The following is a 13,401-nucleotide window of genomic DNA, read 5'->3' on the forward strand; positions in this document are numbered from 1 at the left end:
CTAATATTTGATCTTTTGTCATTTGAAGGCTTTGTTAACAGTGTTTATGTGTGATTTTCCCGCTCACCTCTCCAGCTCAGTGCACCACAGAATGTCCTCCTTCCCGTTCATCAGGACAGGAAAGTGTTGATCCTTCCCTTGTTTGATGGAGTTGGAGCGGGTAGTGATGGTGCGCACCTTCCCAAACTACAAAACAAACAAACACACAGTCAAATAAGTGCAACCAAGAAGCTGTTTTGCAAAGAAAGAACTAAGAAGAGTGGCATGAGTCTGCACTCTGTGCACATCTCTAACCTTTGCGACTCTGCCGTGATCCAGACAGTCCTGCAGCTCCAGCTTGTCCATCCCAGAGGCACACAGAGGCCTGAAACACAGAGGAGTCATCACATGTATCTGATACCATAAGCAAAACGCACGCACAATATAAATAAATATAGCTTTTTGTGAAAATTACAGTAACACTTCTAGTCTCAGATACTGTGCTGTAACATGTTGATTGACACTGAGAAGTCACAGGTTGATATCTTCGTTTGATATTTTAGAAATCAGGACTCATTGTTTCTAAAATGATGATGAGACGTTGTGTTTTTTCCCTACCTGTTCATGCCCGGCAGGTTTCCCCAGAAGTATCGGGCACGGTGAGCAGCAGAGACCTCGATAGCGTCGATCATCACAGGGTTACACTGCAAAAAAAACAGAAATAATAATAATTAAAAAATAAATAACACACAAAGACACAGTGATTACTCATAAGCTCATTGTATTTTATAGCATAATATACTAATACACCATTATTATTTAATATTATTTCACCCTTTATATCTTACCTCTTTAGTGTTTTACTGTAAATCTGTATCTTTCATGATATGTTATATTTTATTGCTCTGTGTAAAGACCTTTAAATTGTTTTTCAAAATGAGCCATACCAATAAAGCTGCCTTTCCCTGCCTTATTTAAATAATCATCTTTCCTTCGTGGATGTCCTTGCTTTGTGTTTTTTGCAGCTGTTTACCCTCTACAGTCCCTGTAACTCACCTCCAGGAATCGTGAGATGTCCCTCTTATCGTTGACGCCCATGGCGACCACGTTCTCGAACATCCAGAAGAACGGCCGGTCCTCTCCTTCTTTGGGCTTGGCCTCGCTCAGCAGACGATAAAACTCAAAGAAGAGCCTCCCTGTGCCTTCTGGAGCAAGAAAACATCATCAGAAAAAAAACCCAAAGACAATAACAACCAACCTGTATTAGTGCTTCAGTAAAGACTCTCTGATGTGTCTTTCTCTGTCGGGTATTTACCGTAGAGCCCTTTTCTTGCAGGATTGACGATTGACAGGTCGTTGCAGGGACTTCCTCCGATCACCAGGTCAAATGGACCCCACTCCTGAAGCTGAGAGAGACAACAGCACCACCAAGTGTTAGACTGAGGGAGTTACAGCTGCTGCACGACTAAAACAACAAATTACACTCGGACAAACATAGAGATTTTATATTTTTCTGCAGATTTTCTTGCAAAACTGTGAGATTTTTAGCACCAAGGATCATCCAGTTTTATCAGGTTGATTCAAGATTTTATGCATGTAGATGTTTTCTCGTTATGTAATTATTATTGTATAAAGATAAATAGAATTCCACTAAACTGATGCTATAACAAAAGCAGTGGTCTGCATTATGGCTGAATTTAACATGTTTTTTTCCAATAATCTGTGTGATTATTTGTAAAATGAATTAACTGTTTGGTCCATAAAATGTTCCAACAATTTAAAATGCTCAGGACTGCTTGTTTTTTCAGACAAATTGTCCAAAACCCCAACATCTCCAGTGTAATATCACAAAAATAAAGAAAACCAGCAAATTTTCATGTTCGTAAAGTTTGAACTGGAAATTTATGGTTATTTTATCCTCAAACATTTATGCGACAATTGAAATGGTCTCTAATTAATATTTTTTAACTGACATATCAATTAAATCAGCTACACATGTAATTTATTAATTTAACCAGCAACAGGCACAAGACTGCTAAATTAACCCACCATCTCAACTCTAACATCTGCTCAACCTTTGTTCTCTTTCACCTCACTCACACACACTCTCACACAGACACACTCTCACACAGACACACGCACACACAGACACACACACACACACACACACACACACACACACACACGTCTCCTTCCCCGAACATAAGAGTCCTTTTACAGGAAGACAATGAGGGAAGAGAGGAATGAAAGACATGAAGAGAAAGACAGAAATAGGAATTAAGGAGTGACACACACACACACACACACACACACACACACACACACACACTTACACTCAGTGTGACTAACAACTAAAAGGGTTCCTGAGGGGATTTTACAGAGGTTGAAACTGCTCTTTGTCCTCTGAACTGAACCACGTCACTGCAGCTGCCAGCCTCTGTTTGGTTCGTGTGTGTGTGTGTGTGTGTGTGTGTGTGTTATGTGTTTTTATATGGACAGTAACACACTTTTTCATTTTCTCTCTAGTTAACTTGATGCCTCTTTTATGTTTGTGCCCGGCTTTGCGTTGCATCTGTTTGAAAATATAAATTGCAGCCAGAGGAGCTGCTGCACAAGTCACGAGACGGACCGATAAACTGTGCATCACAAAATAAAACCAGAATTTGTTGTTTTTTCATGTGTGTTTGTGCACGGATTAAACAAACTACTCATTTCCGAGGAGCATGTGAAGGCAGCACTTATGCTAAGCTAGGCTAATGGTTCTGTCCAAACGTTACACCCAAATCCAGTCCATCCTTGGAAAAAAAGTAAGCATATGCTCTAAAATGTGCAGCAATCCATCTAGCTATAAATATTCTGTGCAGGTCAATAAAAACAAAATAAATGTTTGCAGAACGAAAAGCGAAAAGGAATTAAAAACAAACGTGTCTCTCTGATGCCTTTCTGCTGACTCATGGGTTCTTTTTCTGATAACCAAAACTGAAGGACAGTTTTATTTTGCCGAAATGTTTATTGTAACTTTAAACATTATGTTTTTGTCCTTTTTAGACAAAAAACAATCCTTTTGAGAGTGGAAAACATGGAATACAATGACAATATTATATTGTCATAAACGTATCTATTTAGTTTACCAACAGAAGTAGTAGTAGCATTTCTAGTAGGTTTCCTTGGCGATTTTGTGTTTCTCACTCTGTGTGTGAGATTCAACAACTTCCCATCATTACGAGTTTAATGAGACGAATCTATTTAACAATTGAACCAAAAAATCGATGTAACCAGTTATTTTGATATTTTACAATGTAACATCAGAATAAAAGAACGATTCATAAAAATCCTATTTCCAATGAATTTTAAGACATTTGTAAGATGAATTTAGGTCATTTTAATATAAATTAAGGCCCCATTTTTAGATAAATTAAGACTTTTTAAGGATCCTTATTCACACAAATTAAACTCCAGGTTTATAAAAGGGAGATGAGCAGGAATGTGTGTTATAAAATGTATATTGAAGTGAAATAAGTGTCTTTCTTACGTTTTTCTTTGTGATGTTCCTGACATCGTGGACGTACTGGATCTTTCCTTCATGTCTGACGACGCCCACTGAGATGGAGTCCTCACACACCTCTGACGCCACGTACTGGTCCACCTTGAAACCCAGGTCCCTCAGAACCAGGTAGCCTGGAGACACAGACATACACCGTTTGTATGGAGCCTTCCAGATCAGTGAAATATCAAGAAATTGGCACAAATCCCTCCATTCACCGTCCGTCTCTCATCATTCACACACTCACCGGTGGCGATGCCGTCAAACAGGGAGAGGACTCTGATCGGTCGTCTCTGCTCTGCAGGGACTGCTGGGTAAATCTTTGGTTTTTCCTGAAAGATAAACAGAAGACAGAAAATAAAGACAAATTCTATTTCAAGCATCTAGTGTCTTATTCTTATCCATGCGGCTAAAAATTGTTCTCATAAGTTGGATGTCACTTCATTACCCAAAGACTGATGATGTGCTCTGCAGGGCTGTTGTATGAATACTAATTAATTAAACATATATTCATACACCCACATACCCAAAGTCAAATATCTACATATTTTCATTGTTATTTACAGAGAAGAAAGACAGAGCTAAACAAGAAAAAAAATTAAGTAACTACGTAAATAAACACTAACCCCACAGATTATTTAAGCTTTTCAAATGATACCAAACGTCTAAAGAAAAAACATCCAAAGTGACTCACAAACTCCTGTCCGTTGTCATTGGCGAAGAATGCCTGCAGCTTGAGGCTCCAGTCGTGCCGCCGCTTCAGGACGCCGTACTGCAGCAGCGGCTGGCACATGTAACATCGCCACGGGTCCAGATAGCGAGCGTTGTTGGACGCTCCGGGATCAACCAGGATGTCCAGACAGTCCACGCAGAAACACCTGGAAGGAGGAGAGAAAAAGGAGGTGAATGGACAGATAAAGACATTTGCGGACAAGGAAGCAGTTAATATAATGTGTTCTTTGTGTGTGTGTGTGTGTGTGTGTGTGTGTGTGTGTGTGTGTGTGTGTGTCACACCTGCAGCAGTTGGCGTTTCCACAGAGGAGAACCTCTCGACCTCCGCAGCAAACGGTGCAGTAGGACTGGTAACCGTCGTCATCGTACATGTAGGACATCTCCAGGTACACGTCCTGAATACACAGAAATAAAAATACTTATAGGTACTACTTCAAACACCTGGCTTCTTACTGAGGATTGGGATCATTATTGATATTGATACCACTATCGAGACACTAACAATCCGAGTCTTTATCTATACTTTTCTATTATTTGGTGGGAAGACGAGGCGACAATTACACCTGCCGAGGGACTGCTGATGCTAATTAGCTCTAAGCTATAAGCTGGTGCGATGCATCAAATGGTAACATTTATGTTTTAAACTGTACATGGTCCCTTTAACATAAAATAAATAAGCAGTTAATAATAAAAAAACTGTATTGCATTAAACTGTAAGGAGTTTCCAACATTTATATCAGTGAAAGTCGGACAGATATCACAACTGTCTTTCAGTATAAAGCCGCACGTCATGCTCTATTTCTCTCGGTAGTTTACATTAGGTGCGATCTGACAGCGAGACATTACAGTTTGAATATCTGGTACAAGTGATGGGCGTGGGCAAGGCTGTGACCTAATGTAATGTTCCAGGAAACTTGGGATGAATCACTAAAATCTTCCCCCTCTCTTTCTCCGCTGACACGAACTGTGGTCAAAGTCCAGTCATCCAGCTTTTACTGGTCAGTTTTCCTGGTCATCGTGTGGTAAACCAATCTGTCGCATAGCAGCCTTAATATCACAGTGACTCAGCCTTTTTTCCCATTCAGCAATGTTTGGGTTTTTTTGCTTGCCTAAGCACACAACGTCTGGGATATGAAATGTCTCCAGGGCAGGTTAGCGGATTGGCAGCCACTAAACACCTTGCACATAGAAGCTGAGCAGAGCGGATACTTGCACAATGTTTCATTTAATTTAACGAGTTATTGAGTGAGAGATGGCAAATATCTGAAGTTTAGAATAATTTTTTTAGGACATTTTGACTTATAGTTTGAAATCATAAATGTGGCTCTATTTCAACTCACATTAAAAGGGAGTTATTGTCACTTTCACTAGTATGATGTGTCAGCATGTGTGCCAACGAAAAAGTGAGATAAAAACCCCCTTAATGCACCTGAAACATGACCAATGCAGGAAATCATGAAAACGTCACACTCAATAATTCAAATGGATGAGCTGCATATTTGGGGAAATATTAAATAGTGTTTTTGCGCTACCTTGCATGTTTGGCACAGGCCTCCTTCAAACAGCGGGTGGAAGGTTGCTACTCTCATCTTTCCACATGAGAGACAGAACTCTGCAAATACACACATATAGAAACACACACACGTATACACACATACACATTAATCAGCAGTGGAAAAGGTGAATCTGAATGAGACTGTTAATAATGCACAAATCAATTCACACCGGTCAGACAGGAACACCGAACGTAAAAATGTTTTTACCTTCTATACTTCTTTTATTCTTCAGAACTTCATTCACCATTTGTTCTGAAAGGAAACAAAAGACAATGTCAAAAATGAAAATGAAAAGACAAACACATTTTCATCAGTTTCACATTTCACTCAACAATTTGCAATGAGTGTTTTTACCAAAGCAGAAATTTCAGTTAGGGGGCGATCACACCGAGACCCATCGCCAAAAAAGCATCGCCAGCAAAAACCATTGTTTCCGTTTGGTACAGCGCGCTCCTCTCTTGCTGCTGTGCGGTGCATTTTCCTGGCAGTTTTTGGGCACGCATAAAAGTCCAAACATTTTCATTTTTTCTGCTAATGGCATGGAGTAGCAGCGTTTGTCAATGTCACTTGTGATCACGTGCACGCAGTATTCGGCTCGTCGATAGCAAGCTTCTGAATTTAATCAAAAAGGTATCGTAGCAAACTTTGTGATGCCATAAATTTCTTGATCATCCAAAGAACTGATTTTCTAAGTGTATCGTGATCACACTAACAATTAACCCCAAACAGTGGGTTTGACCTTTGACCTGTACCTCTGCTGTAGGACTCCTCGGGCGCCGCCTTGTTCTTACAGAGGCTGACTCTGGGCCGCTTGGCGCTGGGGAAATACTCTGGCAGGGAAACATCGAGGACCTGGTGGTCCAGAGGGTTGCTGTCTGCAGGGGGACACAAAGACGGATCAATTTGACTCTTATCTCCTCGCTTGTGTTTTTTGTAGTTTATGAATGGTCCAGTGCTGCTGCCTTGCTCACCGGCAGTGTGTGTAGGTTTGAGTCCCTCCTCTCCTTTGGGCAGAAAGCCGCCGTTGGCCCAGTCCAGCATGGGTTTGACTTGGTCGTCTGGGTTGTCCGACTCACAGGGAGGGAACTTTTTCTCCGCCCGGATACTGGCCATCTGTGAGGGAGACAGATGTGACATGAAGACAGTTTTAAAATGAAACGAAAGTGACAGAAAGCTCCAAAATATAATTCACTTTTGCAAAATGAGCTCCGAGCATCAAAAGTATGGAGCAGAATGTCCTCATTGTCATTTTATTATGAATTATATGATAGGTTTTGTTACTATCAGAGAAAAAATACAGTTTTAAAGGTTTAAACTTCCTCCTCGTTTTCTAGTCCATGAAGAAAGGAGGCGAGAAATGGCAAGTAGAGAGAGAGACAGTGAGAGAGTGGAGGAGGGTTTTTAAAAAATCTTATTGAGATGTTTGAGTGACTGTCGAGGATCGAGACGAGTTGCAGAGGGATGACAGGATGTAGACAGGGCGAACGAGGTAAACGAAACAAAGTGGCCACAAGCAGAGAGAGAGAAAACAGCAGCATGAAGAGGCCTGCAGTCACACACACACACACACACACACACACACACACACACACACACACACACACACACACACACACCTGACAGACAAACACATCTGTCAGCTAAATGTCATTAAGCAGACAGAGTGAAAGAGAGAGAGAGAGAGAGTCTCCGTAACACAAACACAGACGAGAATGAAAGATGGAGAGAAGTGTTGTAGCTAACAAGTAAGGACATCCACCCGTGCGTTCTCTTACTCACATTTGTTAAGGTAAAAAAATGAATTCAATTTTCAATGAATTCATTTTTTCTGTTTTTTAAAGGTCAAAAATGTACTTTCTGTGCAAGTTTTCAGAGAAGCATGACGCATGAAAGCATGACGATGGACGTTCAAAACATTAGCAGGTTCATTTTAATTGCAGCCACCTCCTCTGCCGTCATTATTTCTACTCCAAGGCCACACAGGCGTGTTATGTGAGCGTTAAAGGAAAGTCCCCTACACGTGGGCCACGTATGAGGGATGTCTGGGATCTGGTAATCCACGATTTCACCAAGGAATTGTGGATTCAAAACTTGCAGATGATCCGCTCAAGTTTTAAAAACTTCTGTGATGAGGTGGGGTTTCTCCTACTTTCCAAGTTGCAATTCCAACTTTAGAGGGTGTTGCAGTTGAAATTTCAAACTGAGAATTCAGAAACTCTGAAGTCATTTGCTCTTTCAACAACTCATTGTGTTACTGACTAGGCTGCGTGTCGAATCGGTCCTGTCAGTTTTCTGTTGTCTCTTCTTGAGAAATGAATTCTGACTACCACCACCTTCTGCTTTGGACAGTAATTTCCTCTCACGCAGGTGCAGAACAAGCCTGCTTGTTTAGTGTCGACTTTAGTTTTTGTGGTGCAAGTTTTTGGCCAAGATTCAAGCAATTAAAATATTCTTTATCTCATGTGCAATCGCATATTTTCCGTCTGTCTCTCCACCTGCATGTTGTCTGATAAATAATCTGACTTTCTCCTCTCTTGTCATCCTCCGTCTTATTTTAATGACGGGATAAGATACAGGTAATGATAGTGTGGAGGAATCCTTTTGACACATCTGTGTTTATTTTACTTGGCCAATGGTGAATGAACACACGCACACGCACACGCACACACACACACACACACACACACACACTGTAATGTAAACGTGCATTAATGCCCTACCAATGAACCAGCATTGTTCTTGGCAGGAAAACCTCACAGTATGTTTTTACAGCAGACCTCAGATCAGAAACATAATCCACCACCGTCACCTCCTGAACACACACACACACACACACACACACACACACACACACACACTCTTGCGTATCGACAGTGTAATTGGAGCCACCTGCACTGAGGCAAAGGAGGGCAGGTGCACTCTGCTCTGCAAATAAAAGCAAAGGTCAAGTAAAGATTAAGGGAGTTATATCGGAAAGAAAGATCCACGTTGACACTCACCTCCAGTGCTTGAAAGATCGCCCTGCGGTAGGAGGCCAGCTTGGTGTAAGAGGCCTGGCTGAAGAACTTTGGGAAGGCGGTGATGGAGTCCAGTTTGTCGGCTGAAACCTGGACAGAAACAAACGTGGCATCAGACAAAGAATGACATGTACAGCTGTTATTTTATTTCACTCCTTCAGTCTGTTTGGTTTTCCTCCTCCTGTCCTCACCTCAGAGAACTTCCCGTCTCCAAACCACTGCAGCCACCTCATGCCGTGGCTGGCCTGCCGTTTGCCGGTGGCGCGCCACGTCACCACGATGCCGGGCCACCAGGAGAAGCCTTTGATCTTCCCCCACACCAGCTCGCCGATGCCAAAACCCTTGCTGTCCTGAATGTAGGAGAGAAAAGGTCACAATCTTGTGCTTTGTACTACTTTACAAATGCAAAAAAGTAGAGTCAACATGGTGACAAAATGTAGAGTCAAGAAAAGTTTGCGGTGTGGAGAGGAGGGAATTAGGGCAGAAAATTCAAGTTACTGATGAAAGATTTTTTGGGAACCTCTCTCTTCCTCTGATCTGCAGGTGCAGCGTACAGATGAGAAAAAAAGGACACTTTGGCAGAAATATCTTCTTGTCTTGATGCCTCGATGAAAGGAGGATTCATGAGTTTTTAGATGAAGAGAGGAAGAATAAAGGTGACTTGAAGAGAGCTAGACTGATGGTTTGACAGAAAGAAAGAAAATTTTGAGAGAAATTTGTTTGATGCAAAAGCTGAAAACCAACCTTGACATATTAGTTTGCAGAAACCCTTAACATTTATCTTGGATGAAGATGTAGAAAAGAAAGTAGGGAAAAGGTTGATATTTGGGGAGAAACACTTTAACTTTCCCCTACAGCTATAGCTAAAAGTTAAGGGGCCTGACACATCAAGCAAACAACTGACCATGGATCAATGTTCGATCACTAAGTCATTTTTGAAGTCACTCATTTTTGCGGAGCTATAACTCATGTACCGTGTATTTTTAATCCTTTAAGTCTATACAATAGAAATAAAAATAAGCTCTAACTTCTGACCCTGACTTCTGATCCTCTAGGTGTCAGAAAGAAAAGCAAGTTTTAAATTTCAACATCACATCTAAATTTTATCACGATTAATATTCAGATGTTTTAAGCATCAGGGTTTGTCCTCCTCGGCATCAATCTACACTTTGCTCCTTTGCTCAGGTGTTTCCTTTATTTCTGCTGTTAGCTTTGAACTTTAGTCTTAAAGAAAACATCAAACGCCCCCAATAATACCACAAATCCCCCCCCCCCTTGTTTTTCTTTTGAACGTTATGTGTGCTGGTTTGTGAGCAGATTTCTACACTTGCAAACAAATCCCAGTTGAGCTGAAGCTATGTGATCCTTCAGTCCGCTCTAGGAGAGAAAACCCATTAGGTTTTGTAATGGAGTCTGACTCCTCTGCAGGATGCTACACTCCACTGATTCAGCAGGGGACGAGTGGAAACACACACAAACACAGAAAAAAGTGTGTGAGATGCCGTGCAGGCAGAAGACATGCAGATCTGTATGAGCGCACAAACACACACACACACACACACACACACAAGCCTGGCTGTGCAGACTGGCGGTCATCCTGACCTGAATGAAACTATTGATACAGAGCAAACACAGCCAGACTCTGTGTGTGCATGTGTGTGAGTGTGTGTGTGTGTGTGTTTGTGGCCACCTGCATTAACACAAGGCCAGGTGGAGGAGGCTCTGTGGTCTGTGAAGGGAGTTACCCTCCTCCTCTTTCTATCGCTGCCAAACCTCCACTTCCCCTTTTTAAAATATGCCGTCTCTCCTGCACAGCTGCCTGACTCTCTCTTTTCTTCCCCTTTGCTCATCCTAAACCCTTTTTTCAAGAGTGCTTTCAAGGTATATTTCTGACGATTGGTGGGTCAATTTCAGACTTTTTTTAAAGTATATTTAATTTACCCTTAAGTGTAAATGGGAAAGTGCTCCAAAACCTCAAACCTCCAAGAATGCGCAATCCTTTAAACTTGCTTACAAATGTTTTTGCATCGTAATCTGAAAACTGAAGTGGTGATGGGTTAACAGTCATCAGTTATTACATTTTTCCCCTGTGAGTGGGTGCACATCTGGTTTCTCTAACACATCTTACATTATACTCCGGCTGGATCTCTGAGCTGGATGAGGTGCTGATGCTCTGGGCCGAGTCCTTGGAGTCTTGTTCCATCAGCTCCAGACGAGGGGCCTCAGGTACCCCGCCGGAAACAACCACAGCCACCCGAGGGCCACCACCACACTGCCAGAGAGAGATAGAGTTTTATTAGACTCAAAGGAATATTTTTGTGAGAGTAAAAGACAGAAAAAGACATGCAAGGTACTTTTTTTTACGGCTGTTATTATCCCTCCTTCATACCTATGATAAGTACTTTTTAAGTGTCCTTTAAGAAGTGCTCTACACCTGAGGACAGACTGTTATAGAAACATAAACAATCTCCACCACACACACAGTCAGACACACCACCCTGTCATCTCCACCATAAATCACTGCAGCTTCTTCAAGACCCTTTGAAGGACCTGAAGGCCCCGGCACACGTATTTATATTTTAAACTTGTAGCACAAGGCACAGTTTTGTATTTAAAACACTTTACTCACTCAGCACATTAGCAATATTATAATTTAAATATTCACATATTTATGCTGATTGTTTGTTAATTAATTGAATTAACAAACAATAATGTTAACTATACAACTGCAAGATGACTGTGTTTCCACTGAGTGATGTTATGCAAATTCTCCTCTGGTGATAACATTACAAGAATCATGGCGATGGATGTTCAAAACATTAGCAGCGTTATTTCTGCTATTTCTCCTATGAAAGAAAAAAAAGTATGTTTTTTTTATATCTTTCAAGATAAATGGGATTTTTTCGAGACTGATGTTTCCATAAGGCTTACTTCGTAATCGCATTTTCAATTTACGCAATTTGAGGGTTAATGGATTCCCAATGACAAACAAAAGAAGAAAGAACAGATGAGCACTTTTTATTCTCTGATGTATTCAACGGCTCAAATCTGCAGGAGTTCAAAAGGAAAATTTGTTTTTACAACCACTTCTTCTTCATAGTTGTGGACATCATTCCTCTGACTCACGGCTTTTTATGGAGACACCAGGATGTGGGGAAATGAAAACAAACTTGAACTGACTGAACCGTTGCTTAGAATTTTCCACAGTATTGCAAAACTGTGCGCTGCAAACTACAACAAGTAATGAGGGTCAAAGAACATGTTTGTGTTTATCCGTGTCGGACAGGGACCTGATTTAGATGATTTGGGTATTTGGTAAATAAGAATTAGTCCTGAGGGAAGTCATTCAAATAAGAAGGGACAAATAGTATTTGAAAACGGGCGACATTGCAAGGTTTAATGTTTTAATCATAACACATTTCTGCAGAAGCAACATCTCTGCATGGGGTAAAAAAATGTGTGTATGTGTGTGTGTGTGTGTGTGTGGTTTACCAGTAACATGCTGTGCTCCTGTTTGCGGCTCTGTCTGCGAGGTTTGTTGTGTGCATGTGGAGTCAGACCGGCCTGGTAGATGGTTCTGGGTCGAGGTGTCTGTCTCAAACTCAGCTGAGACGCTCCTGAAGTCTTGTCCTGGAAACACACACACAAACACAGTTAATTTAATGTCAAGTTTCCCCAAAGAAGATTTATTAACACACTTCCACGAAATCACATATTTGTGGTCATACCTCGCTGTAGGAGTCCCAGGTAGTTTCCTCCTCCTCTGACTTCTTCCTGCTCCTCTTCCTGCTCCCCCTCGTACACTGGTTACCATCTGAGAGGAGACGGAGAGAAGATCAACAGACGGTTCGACAGATGGCCGAAATGAAACTTTTTCAAGAGAAAACGTGCAGACAGAGAGTAGCAGGACTGTCACTTTTTCTCTGTTGTTTCTTCTCTGAAATACACCACATTGGATTTGCCTTTGAGCTTAAAGTGCTAAATGTCGGCTTTGAAAGAATCAGTTTGGTCCCCAGTTTCGGGAGAATGCAGTGATTCCTGTGTGATCCCAAACAAACAGGATTAAGATAAAAAAAAGCAAGAAAAGGAGCACTTTCTGGACTCAAAGTCAGTCCGATCGAGGTGCTCTTTGCGTCAGATACACTGAGATCTATTTGACTCTTTGATGAAGGCTTGAAACGCGTCACAGTGTGTTTTTAAGGTCCAACATGACCATGGCATGAAAATAAAAGCCTTTGACATTACGATCTGCACAGATAAAAACTCCACACTTACAATAAAAAACAATAATCACACCTTTACAGTCTAAACAAAAACTACATCAGACATACAGTTGCACATAATCCCAGTTAAACTAAGCACATTAAATGCATAAATGTTATCTGCCCTGAAAAACCAGTATCAGTCGACCCTTTGGCCCCATTTAGCGGCCAAAACCAACAGAAAATCATAACGTAACTGTATTCAAAAGCTGCCATTGGGTGATTTTTTGTCCAAGTGAGCTAAGGATGCAAGGTTAGCAACTGGCAAATTAATTAACAGCTTTATTATGATGCTTTTTAAATGCACACTG

At 41.2% G+C, this 13,401-nt stretch overlaps 1 protein-coding gene across 2 annotated transcripts in view; it reads right to left on the reverse strand.

Moving 5' to 3' along the window:
- Window positions 1-13,401, reverse strand: part of dnmt3bb.1 (DNA (cytosine-5-)-methyltransferase 3 beta, duplicate b.1) — a 37,409-nt gene that overhangs the window by 3,109 nt on the left and 20,899 nt on the right. Inside the window, exons 4-21 of one of the 2 annotated variants that reach the window (XM_042491547.1) lie at window positions 12,557-12,642; window positions 12,321-12,458; window positions 10,957-11,100; window positions 9,020-9,178; window positions 8,811-8,918; window positions 6,783-6,924; window positions 6,564-6,686; window positions 6,019-6,063; window positions 5,788-5,867; window positions 4,538-4,650; window positions 4,218-4,401; window positions 3,771-3,855; window positions 3,512-3,657; window positions 1,295-1,385; window positions 1,036-1,181; window positions 598-683; window positions 295-364; window positions 68-186 (exon numbers count right to left, since the gene is read on the reverse strand). In XM_042491547.1, coding sequence (XP_042347481.1) covers window positions 68-186; window positions 295-364; window positions 598-683; window positions 1,036-1,181; window positions 1,295-1,385; window positions 3,512-3,657; window positions 3,771-3,855; window positions 4,218-4,401; window positions 4,538-4,650; window positions 5,788-5,867; window positions 6,019-6,063; window positions 6,564-6,686; window positions 6,783-6,924; window positions 8,811-8,918; window positions 9,020-9,178; window positions 10,957-11,100; window positions 12,321-12,458; window positions 12,557-12,642 — 2,065 coding nt within the window. Of the gene's footprint in view, window positions 1-67; window positions 187-294; window positions 365-597; window positions 684-1,035; window positions 1,185-1,294; window positions 1,386-3,511; window positions 3,658-3,770; window positions 3,856-4,217; window positions 4,402-4,537; window positions 4,651-5,787; window positions 5,868-6,018; window positions 6,064-6,563; window positions 6,687-6,782; window positions 6,925-8,810; window positions 8,919-9,019; window positions 9,179-10,956; window positions 11,101-12,320; window positions 12,459-12,556; window positions 12,643-13,401 lie in introns of both variants that reach the window. The other variant, XM_042491546.1, reaches the window with a different exon arrangement.

The sequence above is a fragment of the Plectropomus leopardus genome, chromosome 8 (assembly GCF_008729295.1).
Source record: "Plectropomus leopardus isolate mb chromosome 8, YSFRI_Pleo_2.0, whole genome shotgun sequence".
Classification (NCBI taxonomy): domain Eukaryota; kingdom Metazoa; phylum Chordata; class Actinopteri; order Perciformes; family Serranidae; genus Plectropomus; species Plectropomus leopardus.